The 22,856-nt window shown below is 43.9% G+C and overlaps 1 protein-coding gene across 2 annotated transcripts; it reads left to right on the forward strand.

The window, feature by feature from the left end:
* The first annotated feature begins 174 nt into the window (after window positions 1-174).
* hs2st1a (heparan sulfate 2-O-sulfotransferase 1a) lies at window positions 175-22,211 on the forward strand. 2 transcript variants are annotated; one of them, XR_004616750.1, is made up of 9 exons: window positions 177-376; window positions 552-731; window positions 16,570-16,826; window positions 16,970-17,055; window positions 17,302-17,440; window positions 17,949-18,046; window positions 19,759-19,916; window positions 21,348-21,626; window positions 21,702-22,211. XR_004616750.1 is itself a non-coding variant. In XM_034613526.1 (8 exons), the coding sequence occupies exons 2-8, from the start codon at window positions 608-610 to the stop codon at window positions 21,569-21,571; spliced, it is 1,086 nt and encodes a 361-aa protein (XP_034469417.1). In that variant the 5' UTR covers window positions 175-376; window positions 552-607; the 3' UTR covers window positions 21,572-22,211. The 2 variants fall into 2 exon arrangements, 1 of the variants encoding a protein (XP_034469417.1); XM_034613526.1 differs by having other exon boundaries at window positions 175-376; window positions 21,348-22,211.
* The last annotated feature ends 645 nt before the right edge of the window (window positions 22,212-22,856 follow it).

The following is a 22,856-nucleotide window of genomic DNA, read 5'->3' on the forward strand; positions in this document are numbered from 1 at the left end:
CTTTGATGTCGGTCCTGGCTGCAGAGAGAACAGCGACACCTGCCGGCTTTGTTCAGGAGCGTTTGTTGAACGGGTCCAATCGGCGTTGAACAGGCAGTGAGCAGACAGCCAATAGGAAGGCTCGGCTTCCTGGTGGACTGCTCACCCGTCCAATGGGCGGAGCGGTAGTAGCCGTGTGTCCGTACGGCGATCACACTGGATGGGACAGTACAGCGCTACATGGGGGACGCAGGCGACAGCGGCTGGTACCACCGCTCCGACACCCCGGGGGCTCAGACCCGCGCTCTGGAGACATCTGTAGGGCTTCACGACGCTCCGCTGGCGGGGATCCACCTGATCGAATAACCGAGCCGAGTATGAACACTTCGCATTTGAGGTAACCAGAAGATTTGAGTTCCAGACACTGGGAGATCCACACACACAGAGAGAGAGAGAGAGAGAGAGAGAGAGAGAGAGAGAGGGCCATGCACACACACTCAGCCGCTTTGTAATCACCGTCGTCCCTACGTGTGTGTGTGTGTGTGTGTGTGTGTGTGTGTGTGTGTTTTCAGTGTCTCCTCCTCCTCCTCCGGGCATGGACTGACCGAATCCCTCTCCGGATGATTTGATGGGGCTGCTCAGAGTCATGATGCCGCCCAAGTTGCAGCTGCTGGCGCTGCTGGCGTTCGCAGTGGCCATGTTCTTCCTGGAGAACCAGATCCAGAAGCTGGAGGAGTCCCGGGGAAAGCTCGGTAAGTGCGTGGCGAACCCCCCCACCCCCCCCTATAAGCCTCCCCGCATCCAGACAGGAGCACACCGCAGAGTGTGTCAGATCTCTGGTCACCCCCCCCACCCCCGTTGTTGTGCACTTGGGTCAATAGTAAGTGGCGGTGTGCAGAGAGAGCAGCTCCTCATCCACTACACATGCCTCATCACGTTGATCAGAGACAATGGCACACACACACACACACACACACACGGGCATGACATGTGGGAGCTGCGTTTCTGAACTTTGCACGACTGTGGAGAGACTGAGATGTTCCCAGTTATTGAATACCTACAGACAGCATCTGCCTCTCAGCCTGAGCTGTGCAAAGCAGTGTGAGATTGAGGAGGTGCTGCTGCCTTCAGTCTGTGTGGGAGTGTTACTGTAGTGTGTGTGTGATTTATTTTCAGACAGAAACAAAGGATTTTCTGGATGAAATACAGGTTAATGTAAACCGGAGGTTTCTAAAGATCAGTGTGATCTCATCAGATGTCTTGGTTTCTCATAGATAGATGGATAGATACTTTTTTGATCTTGAGGAAAATTTAGGAATCAAAATCTCCAGCTGAGATTGAGGAATATTTTGCATTTTTACTTAAATGTCTTGAACCATTAACTGAACCACCTAACAGGTTCAGCTTGCAAATGAAATGAGCTAATGTAGAAATGTATAAGATTAAGTGGGGCAGGGTCAGGGTGGAGATTCTTGAGTGGGACTGTAAGGTGGGACGGTCGGTGGAGAATACATTGCAGTAGAAAGCACCTTTTTTTGTTGTTGCTCAGAGTCATTTTTAGCAGTATCCTCTATCCTGCGGGATGGGGACACCATGCTGCTGCAAATCCCCGTCTGCCCCTTTCCCAAACTCTTTCCTCTGGGTGAAACGTGGCCGACGCTGTGTGTTCAAATATCGTTGCTGAGCTCCCATCAGGGGCTCAGTCCCAATAAAGATCTGGGACATTGTAGGATTATCTCCCCGGTGCCTCCACCACGGTGGGGATTTTTTTTAAGGAACAGCAAAGTGAAGCCGGGCACCCTGAGGGTGCAGCCCCTGCACCGCAGGGGTTCACACACCACCCCCTGTTTGATTTTATGAGAGTGAGAGACTGGCACTAAAGAGAGGACAGCTGATAGACTCTGTGCACAGCCGATAGTTTGACATGGTAAAACAGGAAAAGCACAGGTGGTGATTAATAACATGAACAATGGCTGCAGTAAATTCCATTTAGGTGAAGCAGTCCCAGGGTCCTGCTGTTATGTGCACTGGTCCGCTCACATGGTTTACAGGGACACAGAAATCATCAGTGCAGAAAATGACTTGGGAACTATTTTGATAATCAAGTAATTGTTCTTGTAAATATATTTGCTTCTTATCTTCCCCTTCCATGATAGTAAATATTTGAAAACATATTCTGGGACTGTTGGTTGCACCAGAAAATGAATTTAAATGCCAGCCTTACTTGCTAAATTTGTATTTTTTACTATTTTTTGACATTGTGTGGACAAATTGAATAATTATTGGTTTAAAACCATCAATCCTGTGGCTTGTAGATAGGCGATCAATAGACGGACTTTGTCAGATGACTCAGACATGAGGCTGTGTGGTGTCCAGAGCAGTTTGTGAATTAAATGATGAACAGTCGTCTTAATTGAATAAAGTTTCCCTGCTGAGTTCTCATGTGTTGGAACAGGAGTCCTGTATAGATGGCTATATTGGCCTGTGACAGGGTTTACTGCTGCTGTAAAGGGCTATACTTTACACTCAGTGAAAACCCAAACTGTGCACACACACACACACACCCACAAAGAAAGAGAACCTGAGAGGCCTTTCCCCCGACTGCCCACCACCACGAGAATCTGTTGACTTGGCAGAAAGCGCTGTGATGGATGGATGACCGGGCTGAGCAGACGTCTGTATACTGGAGCTCTGAATTATGTGCTGCATAGCCAAATAGTTGTGACTGAGGCTTTCACGGGCACGATGCTGACAGACCGCCGCAGGGCTGGTCACATTACCAGGTATACGCCTGCTGCAGGTCCATCTGTGCCACAATAAACAATCAGCATGACGACCACAGATGGTGTCCACCATCCAAATCGAGATATCAAGAATAACTCTGATGTGATAATTAGGAGAACCACTTATAGGAGATGCAGTGTGATGCGTCACTTTCCTCTATCATGTTTTCACATGTTCCCAATTAACTTCATGTGAGCTGAAAGGACCAGGGCGGCACCGTCTCCTCACAGTGTGGGATCTCTATTGCCCGACACGCAGGTTGAATTATTTCCCCCCATTAGGCACCTCCCACAGTGCAGACAAGCTGTGATTTGCTTCCAAGCTAATCGTCATCCCAAGGTTTCACTGAGAAGTCTCCTGCATTACAATCATGCAGCGATGCAGCTGTGTGTCCTACTGGGGGCCTAATCCATTATTCTGACAGTATTTCTCTCCGGCTGCTCACTGGCACTGCTGCCGGCTGGGTCAACAGTAATGTAGTCTGCGGAGGGACGGGAGGATGGATAGATGGATGGAAATGAAGTTCCGTTAATAAAGAGCCAGGAACGGGGGATTCAAGGCCACTTTTCATGTCAGAGCTGCCATTAACTCTCCCTCTTGCTCAGTTCTGATAATTTCAGACCCTCACCTTGAAGAATCTCATGCTACTTTATAATAAAGTCAGAGAATTGACATTCCAGCATATTGCTTCACTGACATCGAACATGAGACAATCGCCTGTATTAGAGCAGCAGCAATAAGATCTTCTTAACCAGTCGAGAAAATCTGATCTGTTGGTTAAATGTGAAGTCACCACAGATGTTAAAACAGGACTGGACAGTTGAAAACAGCGATCATATCAAAGTAAAAGCCTGTCTCTTTCAATTTGTACAAAAAAGATCAACATCATGTAAAATATGTGTTTTCTTTGTTTGCAGATTGATTTGTCACTGATTCTTTTTTTTATGTACAAAGCTTATGGACTCAGACAAAAATGTCCCTTCTCCAAAACTGCTATAAAGCACCATATAAATCATATTTTTCACTTTCAATGACATCAGTTCTGGTCTCAATAACCCTTTAAATGACAGTTTTTATAACATAATTCCGTTAAAATGTTGTAAATCCCCCGAGAAGAAGCTCAATAAAACAAGGACGTGAAAGCTTGAGACAGATGAACAACAAAGATGAACAGATACCAGCACCTTCTCACACTAGTGGATTTTTGTTTCCAGTTTTTTTTCCTGCCTGACAGCACATTTATTACACAGCCCAGTGCCTCACTATTTGTATTACACCTGTCCTTGCTACCTGCTTTTATAGATTCAAGCTATGCTGAAATTATTTCCTCAGGGAAAAACCTTACTTTCTTTTGAGGTGTCTCAGCTTTTCTGACGCTTTAAAAACCAATTTCCAAATAGAGCTTGTACTAATAGAGTAAAAGTAAATTTCCCAATTACTTTTCAGAGAACACTTAATATTTTTTGCCTGGAATCAGGCCGACCAGCGACGAGATTAATCGTGACTATAAAACATTTGATTCGGAACAAAAATGTAATATTGGAAAACGGGAAAAAAAAGGTTCAAAACTCTACATAATTATATTAAGAGTGAAGGAACTACGACTTCCCCTACACCATTGCACATGATCCCTTTCCAATGCCTCCCAGCGTGCCTCTTCTTGAATTTAACCGTGTAGTCATTTTCACCTTCTCGGTTGTTTGACTTTTTGGATTGTGGGTAGTGGAGTATTTCTCCCTGACATCGCAAATGAAACATGTGTTTATCATATGGACTTGTGGCTTCCACAGGAGCAGTAACACTGTTTCACATTCTCGTAGCTTCTGGTAAGTCTACCCTGGACGGTTAACATATAACATATTATGGCTGATCATCAGAGTCCATATTCAGAAAGTGAATTTTGGAGTGATGGTATATAGAGAGCTGTGTAAATAGACATTGCTTATAAAAATGTCACCTCGTGGCCCCTTTGCAACAGGAGAAAATGACCTCTTCACCTTTTCCCCCCCGCCGACCATGTGAGGGCTGCGTGTCGCCCAGCAGGACTCGCATTCAGAGACTTTCCCCCCCTCTCGGCAACATCATCGTCTTTTAATCTCCTGGTAGTTATTCAGGCTGATTAAAGGAATTCAATTTCCATCTGTTGCACGGTGATATTTAGTTCCAGACACATGCTGCCCTGTGATGAGCTCTGAAAGAGAAGAGGAGAGATGCTGTTGAATGCAGAAGAAGGAGGAGATGCGTGTGCTTTGCAGTGTTTGCTGAGCTGACCCAAGGATTCATTTATTACTTCTCCACAGGCCTGCGTTTTTTGAATTTGATTTAAATTGTCATGCCAGACACTCGCAGCCTCTCGTCTGCCAGTCTCGCTGCCGTCAATGGACCTCGGGATCTGGTCCGGAATTTGCTCTTGAAAGGAAATCCATCAGCCATCGCCACGTGTGGACTTTTGCCCACTTTATACCTTGCAGCTTCCCCCGATGCTGCTCAGGCCCCCGCTGCACATCTTTCATCCTGTCGCCGATGAGGCCTGAGCTGCAGTTGTGTTTTGAATTTTTACTTTACCGTTGATCCAAGCATCTACCTGGTCTCTTTAGCTGCTTTCAGACATGCAGATCCTCCATATTCTCTCTGGAGGAGGTGCATGTGTGAACGCAAAAGTCCAAGTCAGAGGCTCCGGATTATCTGCGGACTTTCTCCACCTGGCACCGTACTAGAAAGCCAGGAGAATTCAATGTGTTAAGGTCCACAGCAGGGGACCCCCCCCCCCCGCAGGATTCACAGTGAGTGAGTTTTGGGGTTGATGATGCTTCTAACACATGACAGATGCAAAAATTCAAAAACAAATATCTCCCGGTGAAAAGGCAGTGACACACACAAAGAAGACACAGACGGAGATGTGAAGAGAGCTTGTGGTAATCAGAGCTGACGACGGTGTCGGTGCTGTAAACATGATCACTTGATCTGCTCCACCTCTCGCCTGAATAACATTTTATGCTGCTGTGACGCATCTGTGCAGGAGACCTCCTGCGGTGTTGGAGGGTACAGTCTGCACCCAATTCTCCGGATTTTAGCTGCAGGTCAAATTTGAAAACAGCTTTTTGAGTCATATGTATTTGTCAAGTGAGTGTCAACTGGTGTCTGTGCCTGCGGCTGCAGCACCAAATGGTGGCTTTCGTTACAAGGTAATTGGTGACACATTGGAAGCACTCGACTTAACTGAGTCCTATTTCTTTCCAACTGCACATCTCAACCTCCTGGTGTGAAACCGCCAGCGTTTCCTCTTCTCGTTGTAGTTCTCTTTTCCTATCTATTGACACCGTACTCAGATTCACTCTGAACTCTTTGCGCTTCCCCAAGGAACATAAAGGATGCATGAGCCATTTGCTTTCACTCTGCACGTTGGCATCTGCTAATGTAAACAGCCGGTAGCATCTATCGCCTGGACCAGTCCCTCTCTGAAACATGCCATTTGAGTGGCTAATGAAGGGGAGCCCACTGCGGAGATGGGCGTAGGTGTTGGTGAAGGGATTTGTGGTGGGAGGTGGGAAGGCAGAGTGCTAATGGTCATACAGGGCTTTCAGTGTGTTGTTAGAAACAGGCTCTTGATTGGGACTGAGGATTTATGGCCCTGGACACAAACTTTGTCTGACATGTTCCTGCAAAGGTGGCAACTGGAGCCAGCTATGCACATTTGCTGCTGTAGCAGGATGACAGACGGGCTAATCAGGGTGTTATGGAGGGTTTCACACCCTGGATGTAATTGGAGGATGTTCTAGAAGAACACCCGGCTCCAAAACCCCCTCAGCTAATCTCTATAAACAGATTCTGCCTGTGCATTTGCTAAATCTGTAGGCGGGGGTCAAGATTTTGGGGCTGGAAGCTTTCTTGTTTCCATTTCTAGTTGGAGCAGACTTTGGTTGCCCACAGTTAAACAGTCTGTGTGGAGAACACAAGAGGCAAAGCACACTGTTATTGGCTTTTTAATTGATCTGCATTCATATGCAGCTGTTAAATAGCTGTTAATAGATTTTAATAAAATGTTGCCTGGACCTAAAACGCCTTAAACATTGGACTTGGAATAGTCTTGGCCTGGATATTCACTCTCTACACCGGAAGCCCTAAAATATTGTCTGTTGCCCTTAGAGTCTAATTCATCATCAGAGGGTTGCCAATGGGCTCCGAGGTTGCCCCTAAGATGGCAACTCCTCAATATTCCCACCCTGGCTTCACACAGACACACTTTGCCCTCCTCGCTATCTCCTCTCCATCTTCATCTCCTGCCACGTTAGAGAAGTTCGCTCACTCAACTCAAAGAAATGGTCTGCAACGATCACGTGGCACCGAATTCCTGCAGAACCGAGGATATTGACTGAATTGGTGGGGGAGCTCTGGACAGCTCATGATATATTTGCTAAGTGATAAATCACAAGCAGGTAAACAAACTGTCCTGCAGATCCGCTCTGGGTGCTGGGCCTATGTGACTTTTCATACCTGCACTTTAAGAAAGAGATAAATAGTCTTTCATTCTCCGTGCTCCATTTTAATGATCACACAAGCAACACGCTCAAATTTAGACTCTCTGGGGCCCACACGTCGCCATTCCTGCTTAAAGGCTGTGGGTTTTTGACACGTATAGTGCCGTGTGTGGTTTTAAATACGCGACAGCAGGTGTCTTCCCATAGTGCTACCTCTGCTCTGCAGAATTACCCGTCTCCTCCCTCTGACAGCGGCTGATAAACCTCTGTCGTGATAATCAGTTAAAATGACAGTACCCTCATCCAGCTCCTTCCGGATCAATTGTTGTAAACAGCTTCTTTATTTGTGTGCACAGTCTCCTTTGTGATATCCAAATCCTTCTTGTGTTGTCACTAACCCCATTGGATGAGCGCCTGAAAGGAGAATATCCGCCGCTGGCTTTTCGGAAATAAGGGGCTAACGAAAGGAGGAGGAAACGTGGGGGGAGGAGGGGGGTGTTAGTGGAGAAGTAAAGAAATGAAAGAGATGATTTAATTTTCCTTGCGACACAGAAATATTTAAAGCCCCGGCTGGTTAAAATCATCTGCTCTTATACAGGAGGGAAAAAACGGGAATGAGGAGAGCACGCCTGCAGCAATTTTACAACCAATTTCATCAGTGCACAGAGGGATAAAGAAATGAGGAAGAGCGCTGGCCTTCTTCCTCAGCCCCTGGTTCAACTTTGGCTCCTGTTCATCGTAGAGTTGGCTTAAAACTGCCTAGACCTCGTTTTCCTGTAACATGGTGAGCAGCCCGTGCCCTCAGGGATGAACTCTTCACATGGGAATCCTACACTGTTATCAGTCAGGCCTCTACATCTCTTCTATCCATGTCTGTGCTTCTCTTTCTTTATTTCTTTCTATTCTTTGGTTTCTCCCTCTCTTTCCTCGGTGCAATGAATAGTGTGAGCAGCCTTGCCAGATCGCCTGAAATTCAGCCTGTAGTTAATTAGACAGAATACAAATAGGTTCATTGCAAACACCTGTGTGTGTGTGCATGTGTGTGCGTGCGTGCATGCACTTCATTAAAGAGGTATCTGGGTTGCTGAATATTCAGCTCCCACGCTCAGACCGTCTCCTGCTGAGTGTGGATCAGTAAATCTGCATCTCTTTCTGTGGCGTTCATGTTTGTTTCCTCAAACGCTTTCTATCGACCTCTGCTCTGTCAGTATTTATCAGGTTTCCCACCGTTCTCCCTCCGGAGACACACAAGGTTTTATACAACTGTTATTCACATACTGTTTATGCAGTAGTCATCCCCAAAACCTGTTAAAAGACTTCAGTGGGAAAACAGATGAAATATCCTTTAATATTGCTGTGGCTGTGATGTAGATGCAGCGTATCAAACATATCTTTATCACCTCAGAGTCTCTCTCCTCTGGATTATTTGTGGCAAGAGAATAAGAGTCACATTTTTACGAGTAAATCAATTTGAAACTGGTTCGTTCTGACAGCCTCACGTGACCTTACACACAGAGGAATCATCCAAATCCAATATCACGTCGTAAAACTTCATCCATACATCCATTATACTGCTTATCCTTTGAGGTTTGCTGGGGGGCAGGAGCTAATCCAAGCTGACATTGGGTGAGAGGCAGCATACACCCTGGACTGGACATTATGGGTTGTTTTTTTTTTTGTCCGAACCCGAACCCGACCCCAGCCCGACGTTGTCACAGATTACAGGCACGTGTAAAAAAAAAAGAAAGTACATAGTCCAGCCCATGTGATCGAACCTGACCCAGGCCCAAATTTCATTTCAATATGTTTGTCCTGCCTGACAAAACATCCAGGCTCAAATCGTTCGTATTCAGGATATTTTGATTTCATTTCAGGGAGGGAAGGGGAGACGTGTCGACCATCTTTATTTATAGTCTGTGGTTCAAACCCAGAACCTTCTTGCTGTAAAAGTACAAAACACTGTACCACCATGCCACGCCATTTTAGCACTTACAGATTTTAAACTGGAAAACTCGGTATCGACTAAGACGATTCTGTATTGAAATGTTGGTATCTGGGGAGTAAAAGTGGGGCCTGTTCATCCTACATAGTACAACGTCCTCGCCGGATAGAGAGCCTGCAGATGACAAATATAATTCAGATGAAAGAGGAGAACAAGGAGATGAAGGAGGCTGATAATCCTGCAGAGATGAGGAGAAGTGATAAGTTGAGCGGAGTGGAGATTGCCCCCCCCCCCCCACTTATCATTAAACATATGAATAGCTGTCGTCTGCTCTGTCTAATAGAGTGTGGAGTTTTCCCCGGACTCCCATACATGCATTATTAATTATCTGTTACAGGGCCCAGAGACACAGAGGGAGAGCCTACATCAGATATCTGGGTTGTAACTTGCAACCAGATCTGCACTATTACACAAACATTGTTGTGGGGATGCGATGAGCAGAAGTGAGTCATATTTCCTGGTGGATCCATATGCATTCAGCTACAGTTTCACTTGCCTCTCACAGATTTGATTGCAGCGTTTTCCAGGCTGTGACAGCGACGGACACTTTTCCTGCTCTGGTTTCTCTTCCTCCTTCTTCTTCTGCACGACCAGACTTGTGCAGATTTTTCCCCCTTCGTTTGAAGTGCAAAATGCCTCTGAAAAGCTAATTCCCACTGCTTAGTCATTGACAATCTGTGCCAAGATGAGATCTGTTCCAATCAAACGCCTCCCCTCCCCTCCCCTCCGCAACCTGCCAGACACGCCTTTACTTAACAAGGCAGGGGAATGATGGGATCTGCCATCTGTGTAAATTGTGCCATAATCTCGTCTGACTGGCTGTTTTTGATGAAGCAGACCGTACGTAGCCCCCTTTTTTTAACTCTCTGTTTCTTCCAGACATTATTGCTCACCTGTCAGACGGCACTCCGCTTTCGATCGCACAAAAAAGACATATTAGGGGAGAAAGTGGCAGCTTGAACCATGATGATTATCACCTCCATCTACCCCTGATTGTTATCATTAGCACAGAGACGTGGCTTGCATTTAGATTTAGTCGGGGAATTATAAATGGGCTGCGTGTGGCTGGATCTTATACTGTACTCTAACAGCTTGTGTTTTATCTATAGTTCATGAACTCCTGAAAGCAAAAAGCTGCACCAGCCTCAGCTGTGGCTGACACACTTTCTGTGTCTCTCCTCCAAAAAAAAGATCTTGTGTTAACATCTTGCTTCTCTATATGACGCTCAATGGAGTAATTCTGGTCTCAAGACCCGTACCCCCAACCACTTAACCACTTTAAACTGTCTCTGCTCTGTGTTGCCCTGGTAAGCACTGACAGACAAGTTTTGTCTTCTCCTTATAACTGAGGAATGCTTTGTCGGCATTCTCGGACAAAAACACACTTGTTTTCAACTGGTTTCTCTGTCACGGAGGAAAGAAATGATTTCCAGGCTTGAGGATGTCATTCGCGTTGCGTGGAAATCCAGCTCATGACCTTAGCAACATGCCTTCCCCCCCTCAGTACTTTCCTCACCTTCCTACCTCCTCTCCGCACCTTATTGTAAAAAACACACCTCCAATGAAAAACTCTTTATGATTTATGGAGCCTAGCAAAGCCGCGCTGCCAAGTTCAGAGCAGGAAATATCACATCGCTGTGCAAACGTTTTATTTATTAGGATCTGCAGCGCAGCCCGACATTTTATTTTCTCTAATTCACCTCACCGGGTGCATCTGTTGATTTGAATTTTAACGGTGGAGCCTTTTGTTGCTCGTGTCTGACTTTGATACAGCACCGTTCCCCATGAGCTTGTCCTCCTTTTATGATAAATTTAAAGGAGAAAACAAAATAGAAGCTATTTACATATTACTGCAGACATTTTTTAATGCTCCTGTTCTGTGCTGTTTGTTGTTACTCACTTTATTCAGGTGGATTAACACTAGGAGCCAAAAAGGTCCAGTTGACCTGAATAGAAAATTAAATGAATTGGTCTCTTAAAAGGTCTAAGAAACAATTATTTTAATTATTGTTTAATCCATTTTCCTTGACGTATGTTAGTGTCTCAAAATGCTGTGAAAACACTACGATAGGATGTCGTAATGTGATGTCTTCATAATCCAACTACTCCACATGTCTTAATTTTATTTTATGCTCATTCAGAGTATGACCTTACTCTGGTTAAAGGTAATCAGAAAATGTTGTTTTAAATGGCAGTGTCTGATTCAGTATATTCTCTTAATATAGTTAATATCAGAATATTGGTTTCCATTTAAACATCTCTAATTTCCCAGTTTAAAATATTAGTAAACAGAGGAAAGAGAAACGTTCTCAGATGTAAGAAGCTGGAAATGTGTGTTTGGACCCGGTGTCAAAACCTAGTTTTAAGAGCTGTAGTATATTGGAGTCTATTGGGGAAAGTATTGGCACCGGTGCTGATCTTAGTGAGCGGATCTGGTGTTCTGCCACAATGTGATAAATCAACTTTAAATACAGTTTGATGAAGAATAATCTTCTGCACAGATGTCTGACGAGAGATGATTTTGTAGTCTGTGTTCGCAGTGATGAAGTAAATGATTCACTTGATGAGCCTCAGTTGTCAACACTTGAACATATGATTTGACCACAACACAGATCTGTAGACAGAGAAGCACAATGGAAACATCTCAGTATTCTACCATAAGGGAGGGAGCAGATAACTAGTCTGGGTCGTAACAAGACCACTATTATTTCCTTCAGAATGGAGAGTGTCTCAGGGTTCATCTTATCCCAAAGCCAGACAGGATGGTGACTCCTTGCACAAATCGTAAAACATCTAATCCTTTTCACTTATTAATGTTTCTCAAACACAGTATTAAAGGTATTAAAATATGTATTAGCTGCTTATTCCCTGACACAGTTTCCTCGACAATGTCTTTATGAAATTCAGTCTTTCCACTAGTTGCATTAGTATTTTTCCCACAACATTCCCAGGCCTCTCTTATGACTCACATAGAAATGATCCAAGTGAGCTCCAGACAGAATGATGTAACAACATTAAATGTGCACTGGTAGTGGTATCAAATGTGTACTCTGTGTTGGCAGACATCTTGAATGGAGGTATGGAAATAAGCATCAGGAGAGAAAAAGTTGGATTGGTGCTTAGCTATAAATATTAAAAAGTGTTAAAGAGGCTAGGTGGTGTTATTCTGGCATTTAGGATACATGTTAATAATGATTAATGCTAATAATGAAGCTGCTGTGTATTGCCAGATGTGTCAGAGTCAAAGTTAAATATTTAGTTTAAAACTTTTACCCCAGACCCCAGGTTAACACTGCCTTGCTCCAGCTCTTCTAAACAGTCCTCATCACTTCCCATCTGAACTCAGACCTGTCTGGTCCTCGTCCCCCTCTTCTTCTTCTTCTTCCTCTCCCTCCACTCCCCCACCCTCTCCCCTCTCTCTCCCAGCTGTACTGGTGATTGAATGAGACCTTTCATTGAGCGTCAATGTCACACTTGTGTGTCAAAGCCAGTGGGGAAAAAATGCCTCAGCTTTAGCCATGACTCCTCCTTTCCAAAAATGACTCACCTCAACAATTGCACTTTGGATCAAATCAAATGTGTTTCCATCTTCCTCTTGAACAAGTGTGAATGGGAAATACTGCATGCAGCTGGGAAGTGCATGAATGTCTAGTGAAAAGTTTAAGGAGTGTTGCCTTGTATCTGGAGGTGTATGTCTGTTCTTTTACACTGAGCTTGTTTGAAAGCTCTGAGAAGGTTTTTAAATGTACCAGACACCTTCAGAATCACATCATGAAAGCGCTCTCGTTTATCTGTCTCCTTCCTCAGTTCTCTGCAGCTGCCAGCAGCGCTTAAAAGATTCCTCGCACAGGATGTTTCCTATTCCTTGTCATCGCCTAAATGACAATGTTAATGCAAGTTCTGCTCTGTGAAGTCTGGCCCAAAACTTCCCGTCAGCCTGACTTTCATCCGTTTCCTCCGATGATCCACTCTCAGATAAACGAATCCAAAGACTGAATTACAATAATTAGAAATATGATGGTGTACAGTCCGTACAAATGTTCGGTTAGTGCTGCAGTGGTCACATAACTGTCCCCCTCGGAAACTTGGCACAGCAAAACAGCGAGCGTCCAAGACTATATAGAGAGAAGAGGCAGAAGCAGCAGACAAACTCGATTTTCATACAGCAACAACCTAGATCTCCTCCCTGTCATCCTTCATTGATTTTGCAATCCAGTGGCATCCAAGCAGAACCATACAAGCCGTACACCTCAGTCTGCCACTGATAGCCAATCTCTATCACTCACCTAGGCCAAGGCTTTGGTTCGAGGGGCTAGCCCTCTCAGGGGAAGCCGAGAGAAAGGCGAGAGCTCCTACTGGCGGATCGGAGCAATGATGGATTTATGAGCTGCTTGGAGAACGGATCATCCCCCCCCCCCCCCCCCCCCCCCTCGCTTTTATTATCCCATCAGATCTGACGTGATGGCAATAATACACGACGGCCTGTCACATTTTGCAGATCTGGCAGTGAATATGAATGATGATTTCGAATGCTTGCGTCTAATCAGCCGCGAAATTGCTTCAGTAAATATGTTGAACTACCAGTGCTCTGTCTTCCTGCTGTCTCTCACTCTGAATGGAACTCGGAGTAATAGGCTTGTAGTTGTCACAATGTTTAAGACCCGTGTTGGCTTCACGGTTCATAATTAGCTTTTAATGCACAGAGACAGCTAGAGGGGAGAAAACCGACGGAAATGAGGAATGAAAAGAGGCTTGTTGTGTGGCCATAGTAATTCAGGTTTTTGTTCTCTAATTAAATGACCTCATAAGGGAGCGCTAGCTTAAGTTTGTATGTGTGGCGCCCTCTGATATGGAGGTTTGTGCCAAGAGTGTTCAGTGCCGCAATGAATAGGGCGTCCCCTACAAAGCCTAAGAAGCCCTCTCTGTGCCCGCTCGGCCTCCTTGTTGGTTGTTGGAAATTTGGCACATAACACCATGTCTTTAACAAGTGGTTTCTGGGCCCCTTCGCATAGTTCAGGACGTTGTAGTTAAGGACACGGTAGCTCCCGGTCTTTTCTCACTCCCTCCCACCTGTTTGAAAAGAAATTGAAAGACTGGCAGTCTTCTTTGAAAGCTGCTCCGCACTAAAGATTACTTATTGTGTTTATGCCACAGTAAAACAAAAGAAATACATGAGGATGTTTGGTGCTATATAGATGTCAGCTTTTTCAAAAATGAACACACCACTAGACGAGTATTTTTTATTTTTATACCTTAATATAAGATATAATATTAAAATCACTCAAAGTTGAACCTTATTAATTGAGGTTTAATGGTAGTTCTCCATTTCCAGAACTGGCAGAAAATGTTGTGTTGCTCTAAGACCCTATCGCTCACAGTGAGAAGAACCTGATTGAGGGTCTTTAAGAGCCTGTTCTCAACACACCTGCCACTACATACCAGACCAAAGGCACCCAGTATTTATGACCTGCATTGTCGCGGGTTGCAGTCGGCTCTTTTCTCTTGTCTGCCACTGTACTCCATCATAAAAATAATCCTGAAAGGACATTTGAGCTGAGGCGATAAAGTTCCAACATAGCAACTGTTATTGCTGTTGTTGTTGGCTAATGCATGCTTCGGATGGACGCGCAAAGGCATGTCTCCATTACAGTTGTCCTGCATGCTGACAGCCTGCGCTTATTACAGCCACATGGCACGTCTCCACTCCATCAGTCCGGAGCAGCAGGCGCGAGCGTGGGGAAGCGGCAGGGCCCTGTCCGTAACCAGATCCAGCTTTGATGACTGGAACATTAACAGCTGCTCAGGAGAGTGTAAGAGAGGGAGGGGGGAGAGGGGGGGGGGCAATGAGAGTACTTCTGTGAGAGTGTTGTTGTGTGGATGCCCCGTGTTCGCACAAATGAAAGAGAAGGCGGCAGAATCACAGATGACATCTTAATTGGCCTGTGGTGCCAGATGCCAGGCTCTAAATCCAGGCCAGGCTAGGCCAGGCTAGGCCAGGCCAGGCTGAAACAGTGTCTCAGTAGCCTGGCAGGGCTTTCAGCAGGGTTTTAGGAGCCCGCTGGCTTCGCTGAGAGCTCCCACGGGTATTAGGTGCTCTAGTGTTGTGCTGCCTCCCGTCTTCAATCTCTCTCTCTCACACACACACACACACACACACACACACACACACACACACACACACCCTTCTTCCTGCGGAGCGCTCTGAGGCATTGTCAATCTGAGGCAAATTCAGACGAAGAAAAAGCCAGAGGGCGACAAAAGGCTGGGGCGTCTTTGTGTTTGAATCTATTCTTCACACTGAGGTCTGGCGCTCTCTGCAGCTTCACGCAGGGTTTGGATTGAGATGCCCCCCACCCCACCCCCCCACCCCCCAACCACTAACACAGCCCTCCGCCCTCCTCATTTATAGCGTATTGAAGTAAATGCCCCTCTGAGCTATCAAATAACTGTTGCCTTCTAACTACCGACCTCTAACCCCCCAAGCCTGTCACCTCTCACTCTTCACCTTCTCGCCCCCTTTGACACATGATTCTTTTCCCCCAGAGGAGCAGAAAACCAGGTTAGATTATAAATCATCCCACATAATATCTGGAGGCACAGAGGACGTGAACTCGCCCACTTGATGGTACATTTGATTCAAGACACTCTGTAGTCAGAATAAGGAGAGGCAAAGTAAAGTTTGGGGGCTGATATTAAAGCTGAATCTGATTAGCGAACAAGAGATGTGGTACCGCAGCGTGAAATAGGCTGCTCGCGAGATGATTAACTAATATTCCTGTTTGACATTATTCTTTATCTTGGATGTGAAGCGGGAAAAGAGTTTTAGCTTTCCGCTCTTCAAAAAAGAGATGAAATGTACATCGATTTATAATGAAGTTACAGTCGAGTCTCTCATGGCGGCGTTTCCTCTGACAAGGACGAAATGATAAGATTCAAGGTCTAAGTGGATGAAGGTTTAAGTCTAAGAGTCTTCGTAGCAGGTTTCAAATATGCAGCTGAGTGGTACTGGAACATAGTTATGAGACATGTTAAAGGTGGAGATGGTCGTGCTCTAGCTTTGAAAACCCCTGCGACACCTAAGAATTTAACTTTCTTGCCATCCTTCTTCAGTTTAATATTAGTATGGAATATTTTACAGCAGTTTTTTTATTCCCTTATTCTCCAGGGAGGTCGGAGGTCATATTCAGCACTCCTGGAGCTGGTTGGCACCCAACTCCCTGAAGGACGTTTCAGCTTCCTCTTCTTTATCGCAGCCAACTCTCTTAAAAACCTCATGCCGTGTGTCCTGAACTCACCTGTATCTGATTTCCTGTTGTCCCCTTCCAGAACGAGCCATCGCAAGACACGAGGTACGAGAGATCGAGCAGCGGCACACGCAGGACAACCTGCGGGAACGGGACTCGTCGGCCTCGTCGCAATCAGCCGTCAATGAAGACGATTTGGTCATCATCTACAACCGCGTGCCCAAGACGGCCAGCACCTCCTTCACCAACATCGCCTACGACCTGTGCGGGAAGAACCACTACCACGTGCTGCACATCAACACGACCAAGAACAACCCGGTCATGTCCATACAGGACCAGGTCAGAGCAATTTCTGGCTCTTACACACTTCTTTTTACAAGATAAAAATGAATCCCCCCCTCCATTATAATATATAATTCTCAATTATTTTCACTCTTTGATAAACTGTGTGTATTGAGTTATGATTATTTTCATTTGTTCAGGTACGGTTTGTAAAGAATGTGACTGAATGGAGGGAAATGAAACCGGCCTTCTACCACGGACATGTCTCTTTCCTGGACTTCACCAAGTAAAGACATATTTATTAAACATGTTTATACTTTAAATGGCTTTGTGCAGTTGACTCCATCTTGTGGTCATTTAATGCTCTTCACTTGCACGGTGTAATGTTAGGATCAGAGTGCAGGATTATGTTTAACATTGCTGTCACTGAAAGTCAGAATGTTTCAATATTTACAGCCATTTATTAGAATTATTATTAAACCTGTTATCTGTGTGTTGATTGTTTTTTCTCACCCAATCCCGTTGATTTCAGGTTTGGGGTGAAGAGGAAGCCGATCTATATAAACGTGATCCGGGACCCCATTGAAAGGCTGGTGTCCTATTATTACTTCTTACGTTTCGGGGACGACTACCGCCCCGGCCTGAGACGCAGGAAACAAGGAGACAAGAAGGTTAAAACCCATAAATAATCATTTTCTTTGATTCTGTCTATAATATATAGTCAGTGCCCATGTGAGCAGTGATACTTGACATTATGAGATCCCTTCTTAAAACACTGTCAATGTAACTGATGCGGGACAAAATCTACTGTCTGTTTTATGTCTTCAAATATTGACACAAAGATGGAATTTCTCACTCAAGCACTGAAACTGAAGAAGAGGCTCCCTTGATTTGAATAACACAGAATACTGGAGGCTCATCTTGGCTCCAAGTAAACTTTGCAATACATAGTTTCTACAAAACAAGGACTGTAGATCTTGTTCACCATCTCATCAAGGATAGATAGAAGAGTCCAGAAAGAGAGTCTCTTAATATGAACATTATCCCAGCAAGCAAAACCCTTATCAGTGTTCACAAAGGAAGCCCCGACTATTTTATTCAGGCAGCCTTGAATCTTTGAACCTTTAATTCATTCTGCAATTTAATGTTTTCTTCAAATGCACTGCCTTTTCCTTTCAGACATTTGATGAATGTGTATCGGCCGGCGGCTCAGACTGTGCCCCCGAGAAGCTCTGGCTCCAGATTCCTTTTTTCTGCGGTCACTACTCTGAATGCTGGTGCGTACTGAAACACCTCACCCTCATTCACATTCACACAGTGTGTTGAACAGGCACATTACAACCAGGCACATCACATTTCTTTTATTGAAATTTGAATTAAAGAAGGAAACCTTGATCCATCTTCACTCAGGTTTCCTCCTATGTTTAAAGGATTAGTCTTGTGATATTTCAACCAAAACCAACAATGAATAGATCCTAGTAATTTCTATGTAACCAAGGCCTGATGTCCAGTAACTTATATCTCCGTGCCAACAGCTCACTAAACTAAAAAGAAATGTACACTATGAACCACATTGTTGCGCTGGCTGACTTAGTGCATGAGTCAAGGATTCACTTGTTAATTTTCACATCGTTTTCTTGTAATATTTCCATTTTGAGTTGTACCTTTTTAGATTTTATAATAATAAAAGTAAAGTAATCATACATGGATGAATATTTCTTTATTGATTAGGTTATTTCAGCCCTTTTTCTGGTCAGTAAACAGGCTCATTTACTCAGTTGAGCTGTAAAACAGGAATCGAGATGAGCTGTGGAGTCATACGGTTTTAATACGCATCATCTCATGTTTAGTTACATATCGTAGAAGTGTCAGTGGATTTCTCCTGCTTGTGACCCGGACTGAGCAATACAACAATAATAATTATTAATTATCGCCATATATTTGTTATTATATTTTATTTGACAATTATCAATATTGACTGATATGAATTTTTGTATCTTTTTAGTTTGACCACATTGCCCAGCCCTACTTGTGACATGTGTAGAATAAAAGTTGTTCTATATTTTCAAACTTAACAATGGAAGCAGAATAAAAGTTATTATGGAACTTAAATTTATATTTCCATGACATTTTTATGGTTTTACATTTTAAGTCTAAATTAATAGTGAGCAATGGGTTTAGTACCACAAGTTGGTTGCATTGGAATAACACTTTGGTTTTGGTCTTTCAATGGGATTGTTGACAATAACCTATAGATAAAATATATATATTATCATATATAGTATCATCATTTCCTGCCTTCAGGCGGTTAAAACAGGAGGACTTCTGTATTAGTTTAGTTTCACAGTGTGGCACGTTAAATCTCGTACTCCTCTTCTATCCCTTCTGCTTCACATCCTCTCAAGGTCTCTGATATCTCTTGGCCATGATCTGTTCTCTCTACATGATGATCTGTATCAATCTCTCACTCTCTGCCTTTACTCATCCCTCTCACCCTCCTTCACGTCTCCTCGACTCTGCCCTCCGTCTTTTAACCAGCCGCCCTTCTGAAGCAGGGGACTGACAGATAGTACTGAGTGTAAAGCAGCAGCGGACGTACCTTGAAAACATTAAATAAATACTGAAGACACTGGATGAAGGTGCTGCCAGTCTCCTAATGCTTTGCCAAAAACTTTACTTTATAGGTTTACATAATCCCCTTCCTCCCTTATTTTCTGATCATGACAACACCTGCCACCTCCTTTCCATTGTTTTCTTTCCCATATCACCCTGCCGTTCTGCTCGGTCCTCTGCTCTGCTCTGTTTCTCCTGGACACAGTTCACAACGCACATCTAACTCAACCTTTCTGTTTTTGTTCCTTTCAGCTCCTTTGCTACTCCTCTGCTCCTCTCTAGAGCCATTCCTTCCCCCCATTTCTGCTCTTTCAAAGTGCTGTAAGCAGAATACCAAGAAAGATAACGGCTTACAACGTCCATTGTCTCTTTGCAGGAACGTGGGCAGCCAGTGGGCTCTGGAGCAGGCGAAATACAACCTGGTGAACGAGTACATGCTGGTCGGCGTGACGGAGGAGCTGGAGGACTTTGTCATGATGCTGGAGGCTGCGCTGCCACGCTTCTTCAGAGGAGCCACTGACCTGTACAAAACAGGTGCCATGTCCGCTAAATGGATATAAACTAGTTTGTTGTTGCCCTGTTTATTCTGCTTCCCCTCAGCAATATTGTATACGCTGCAAGGCAACATAATGACTCACTCACTTGGAAAGCGTGCGTGCGTGCGTGCGTGCGTGTGTGTGTGTGTGTGTTAATTGCTCCACTGAGGATTGAATTGTGATCAATACACAGTCATCCCTCTGTCTGATTAGGATACAGATTAGTCACAGTGAGTGCAGCCGGGATGAATAATGGATGGAAAAGAAGAATTAAATCCTGACTGTAATATACGCAGATGTACTATGACTCAACTACAAGATTCGTAATCTTTAGCAGCAGATGAGCTGAAAGACTGAAATTAATCTGGTGTTTTTTTAATGAATCTGATAACTGAATTTCAGAAGTCAAGTCTGCTCTTTCTTAACCCCTCCAAAAAACAAGAGGAAAAAGAAATTAGAACTCTAATCTTCATAGTCGGACTTGTACCTTTGCAGGGGCATAGTTGATGTTTACCGATTACTTATTTATTAGCAGGGAAGTCAGGTTGCTGAGTGTTCTCTCACTGCAAGTTTTAAGAGATGCTCTTGCCTTTTAATTTGAAGATAAATCGGAAGAGACATAAATACACTGTGGACCCCATCAGACAGGATTTATGTAGTGGATTTTATTCCACTACATACATGAGTGGATATCTGTAATTTCTACTCTTCTATATAAAATTCTATGTTTTTACATTGCACTGTATGACATGTTCACATTGATTACTTTCATATTCTTAAAAGTAAACTAACGACGGGGGAATTTATGATCCAATCAGAGAGGGCAGGTAACATTAGACCCCGCCTCCTGCAGCACCAGCAGCATCACTGGTGAAAAAAGACATAAAATGGAGACTCAATTATTAAATAAAATTACAATACAAGTGTTTTCAGTAACATCCCCTGCAGCATTTTTTTTATTAATGTGACAGTCTGTATTATTCTATTAAACCAAGTATACAGTAGGCACAGTGAATGGTATAGTAGTCTGTTGCATTAGGAAATAAGCTGCTCTCAGCAGGTTCTTTACTTTCAGTATATTTAAAAGCAAGTACTTACTTACTGTAACTCAAGTAGGTAAGTTATTGTGGTATTCGTACTTTTACTTATTAACATGTGGTTAGTTTTTTTTATGATGCTACAATGACAGGTCCTTGTTGTTGATTTATATCAGGTTAACCTAATAACTTCAATAATTTATTGATCAGGGCTCATATTGTAAAGAATCAATCAATTTCAAGGTATGCTGTGAAAAGTGTCAATGACATTTTTAACAATATATAATATAACAATGCCATTATAATATCCTCAGTAATATTAAACCTTTTTGATCATATGTGCTTATACATGTTACCGGAAAACCTTTAACCTCCCTCTCTCCTCATCACAGGAAAGAAATCCCACCTGAGGAAGACCAGTGAAAAGAAGGCGCCCACGAGGGAGTCCATCGCCAAGCTGCAGCAGTCGGCCATCTGGAAGATGGAGAACGAGTTCTATGAGTTTGCACTGGAGCAGTTCCAGTTTGTCCGGGCACATGCTGTCAGAGAAAAGGACGGGGAACTCTACCTGCTGGCACAAAACTTCTTCTATGAGAAAATCTACCCCAAAAACTAAGAGACATACGTCAAACAGAGGATCTAAGGAGAAGGACAGATTCTTTGTGCAGACTCAGATGTTCAGTCTGGGACTAAAGAGAAGAAGGAAAGTGAGAGTGAGTGTAACAGACTACTGATGAGTAATGTGGCTGGTTTGTGTGTGACTGAGCTGCAGGAACAGGCTGCCTGTGACGCAGCGATCGGACAGCTCTGTTTTTTCACATCTGTGCCAGCAAACTGGATGAAGAGCTCGCGTCTCGTCAGCAGGTGGTGTTCCCAGAAGTCCGCGGGCCTCCAATCCCTTTCACTTCCATGTCAAAGGTCATCCAAGCAGAGGGGCCTCTGCTGGCACGTGGTCATGGGGGACGTTTTCGCGCTCAGCTGATCGGATGTCGACTACGTTTGGCTTCACCACTCTGATCCTGACGAACATTTTCATTGGCTCTGTTGTGTTTAGTTGTATTTTAACACTTTACTATGGTCGTCTTTTGTATGTAAAGACATTTTTCAAGGTGAAACTTCATCGTCATGCCTCACCACCACCACCACTACTAACTTAAAGAGATTTTCAGTGTAAGAAACTGACTACTGTGCTGTATTATTGGACTTGAATGAGACATTTTGAGGTTTTTATGAAATAAAAATCCTGTGACCATGGACTACTCATTGAGGCAAGTGTGTGTTTTGTTAGATGACTCTTGTTGTGTTGTCAATATTTGCCTTTTCCTGGGCTACGTGGAAGCTTTTCTCTTAATATTATTGACGTGTGTAAGAACACAAAGTTGAAGATGCTGCTGCTGTAAATATTTACTACAGTTTAATTTCCAAGTTGATTGCTCACACTACTATATTTTAACCTTTTTTTTCTTACTTCAAACACCTTATTCGAGGTAACATTTGGCGTATTTTCAGTTTGTAAATATCTCTCAGCTCCTTCGTTTCACTTTTTGTTTGCATTTCATTCAGTTTTTTCCTTTTATTGTAAAACCAGACAAACATGGTTGTCCACCAATATAATTCTATCCTGCTTTAAGGATTAGTTATTATGGAAAATATGTGTATTTACTTTCTTGCCGAGAGTGCGATGCAAAGTTCTCATATTAGTCTTTTGAGTATAACGTTATAAGCATTAACTCTTTAGCTGAGCTAACGGCCTGCAGCATTAATACCTACGCCATGGAGGTTAAGTTTTCACTCCTGTCCATTTGTTCGTTAGTTAGCAGCATTACACAGAAACATCCTTCCATGAAACTTGGTGGAATAATGTGGTATAGGTCTGAGAAGATCCCTTTAAATTTTGGTGC

The sequence above is a fragment of the Hippoglossus hippoglossus genome, chromosome 17 (genome assembly GCF_009819705.1).
Source record: "Hippoglossus hippoglossus isolate fHipHip1 chromosome 17, fHipHip1.pri, whole genome shotgun sequence".
NCBI lineage: Eukaryota > Metazoa > Chordata > Actinopteri > Pleuronectiformes > Pleuronectidae > Hippoglossus > Hippoglossus hippoglossus.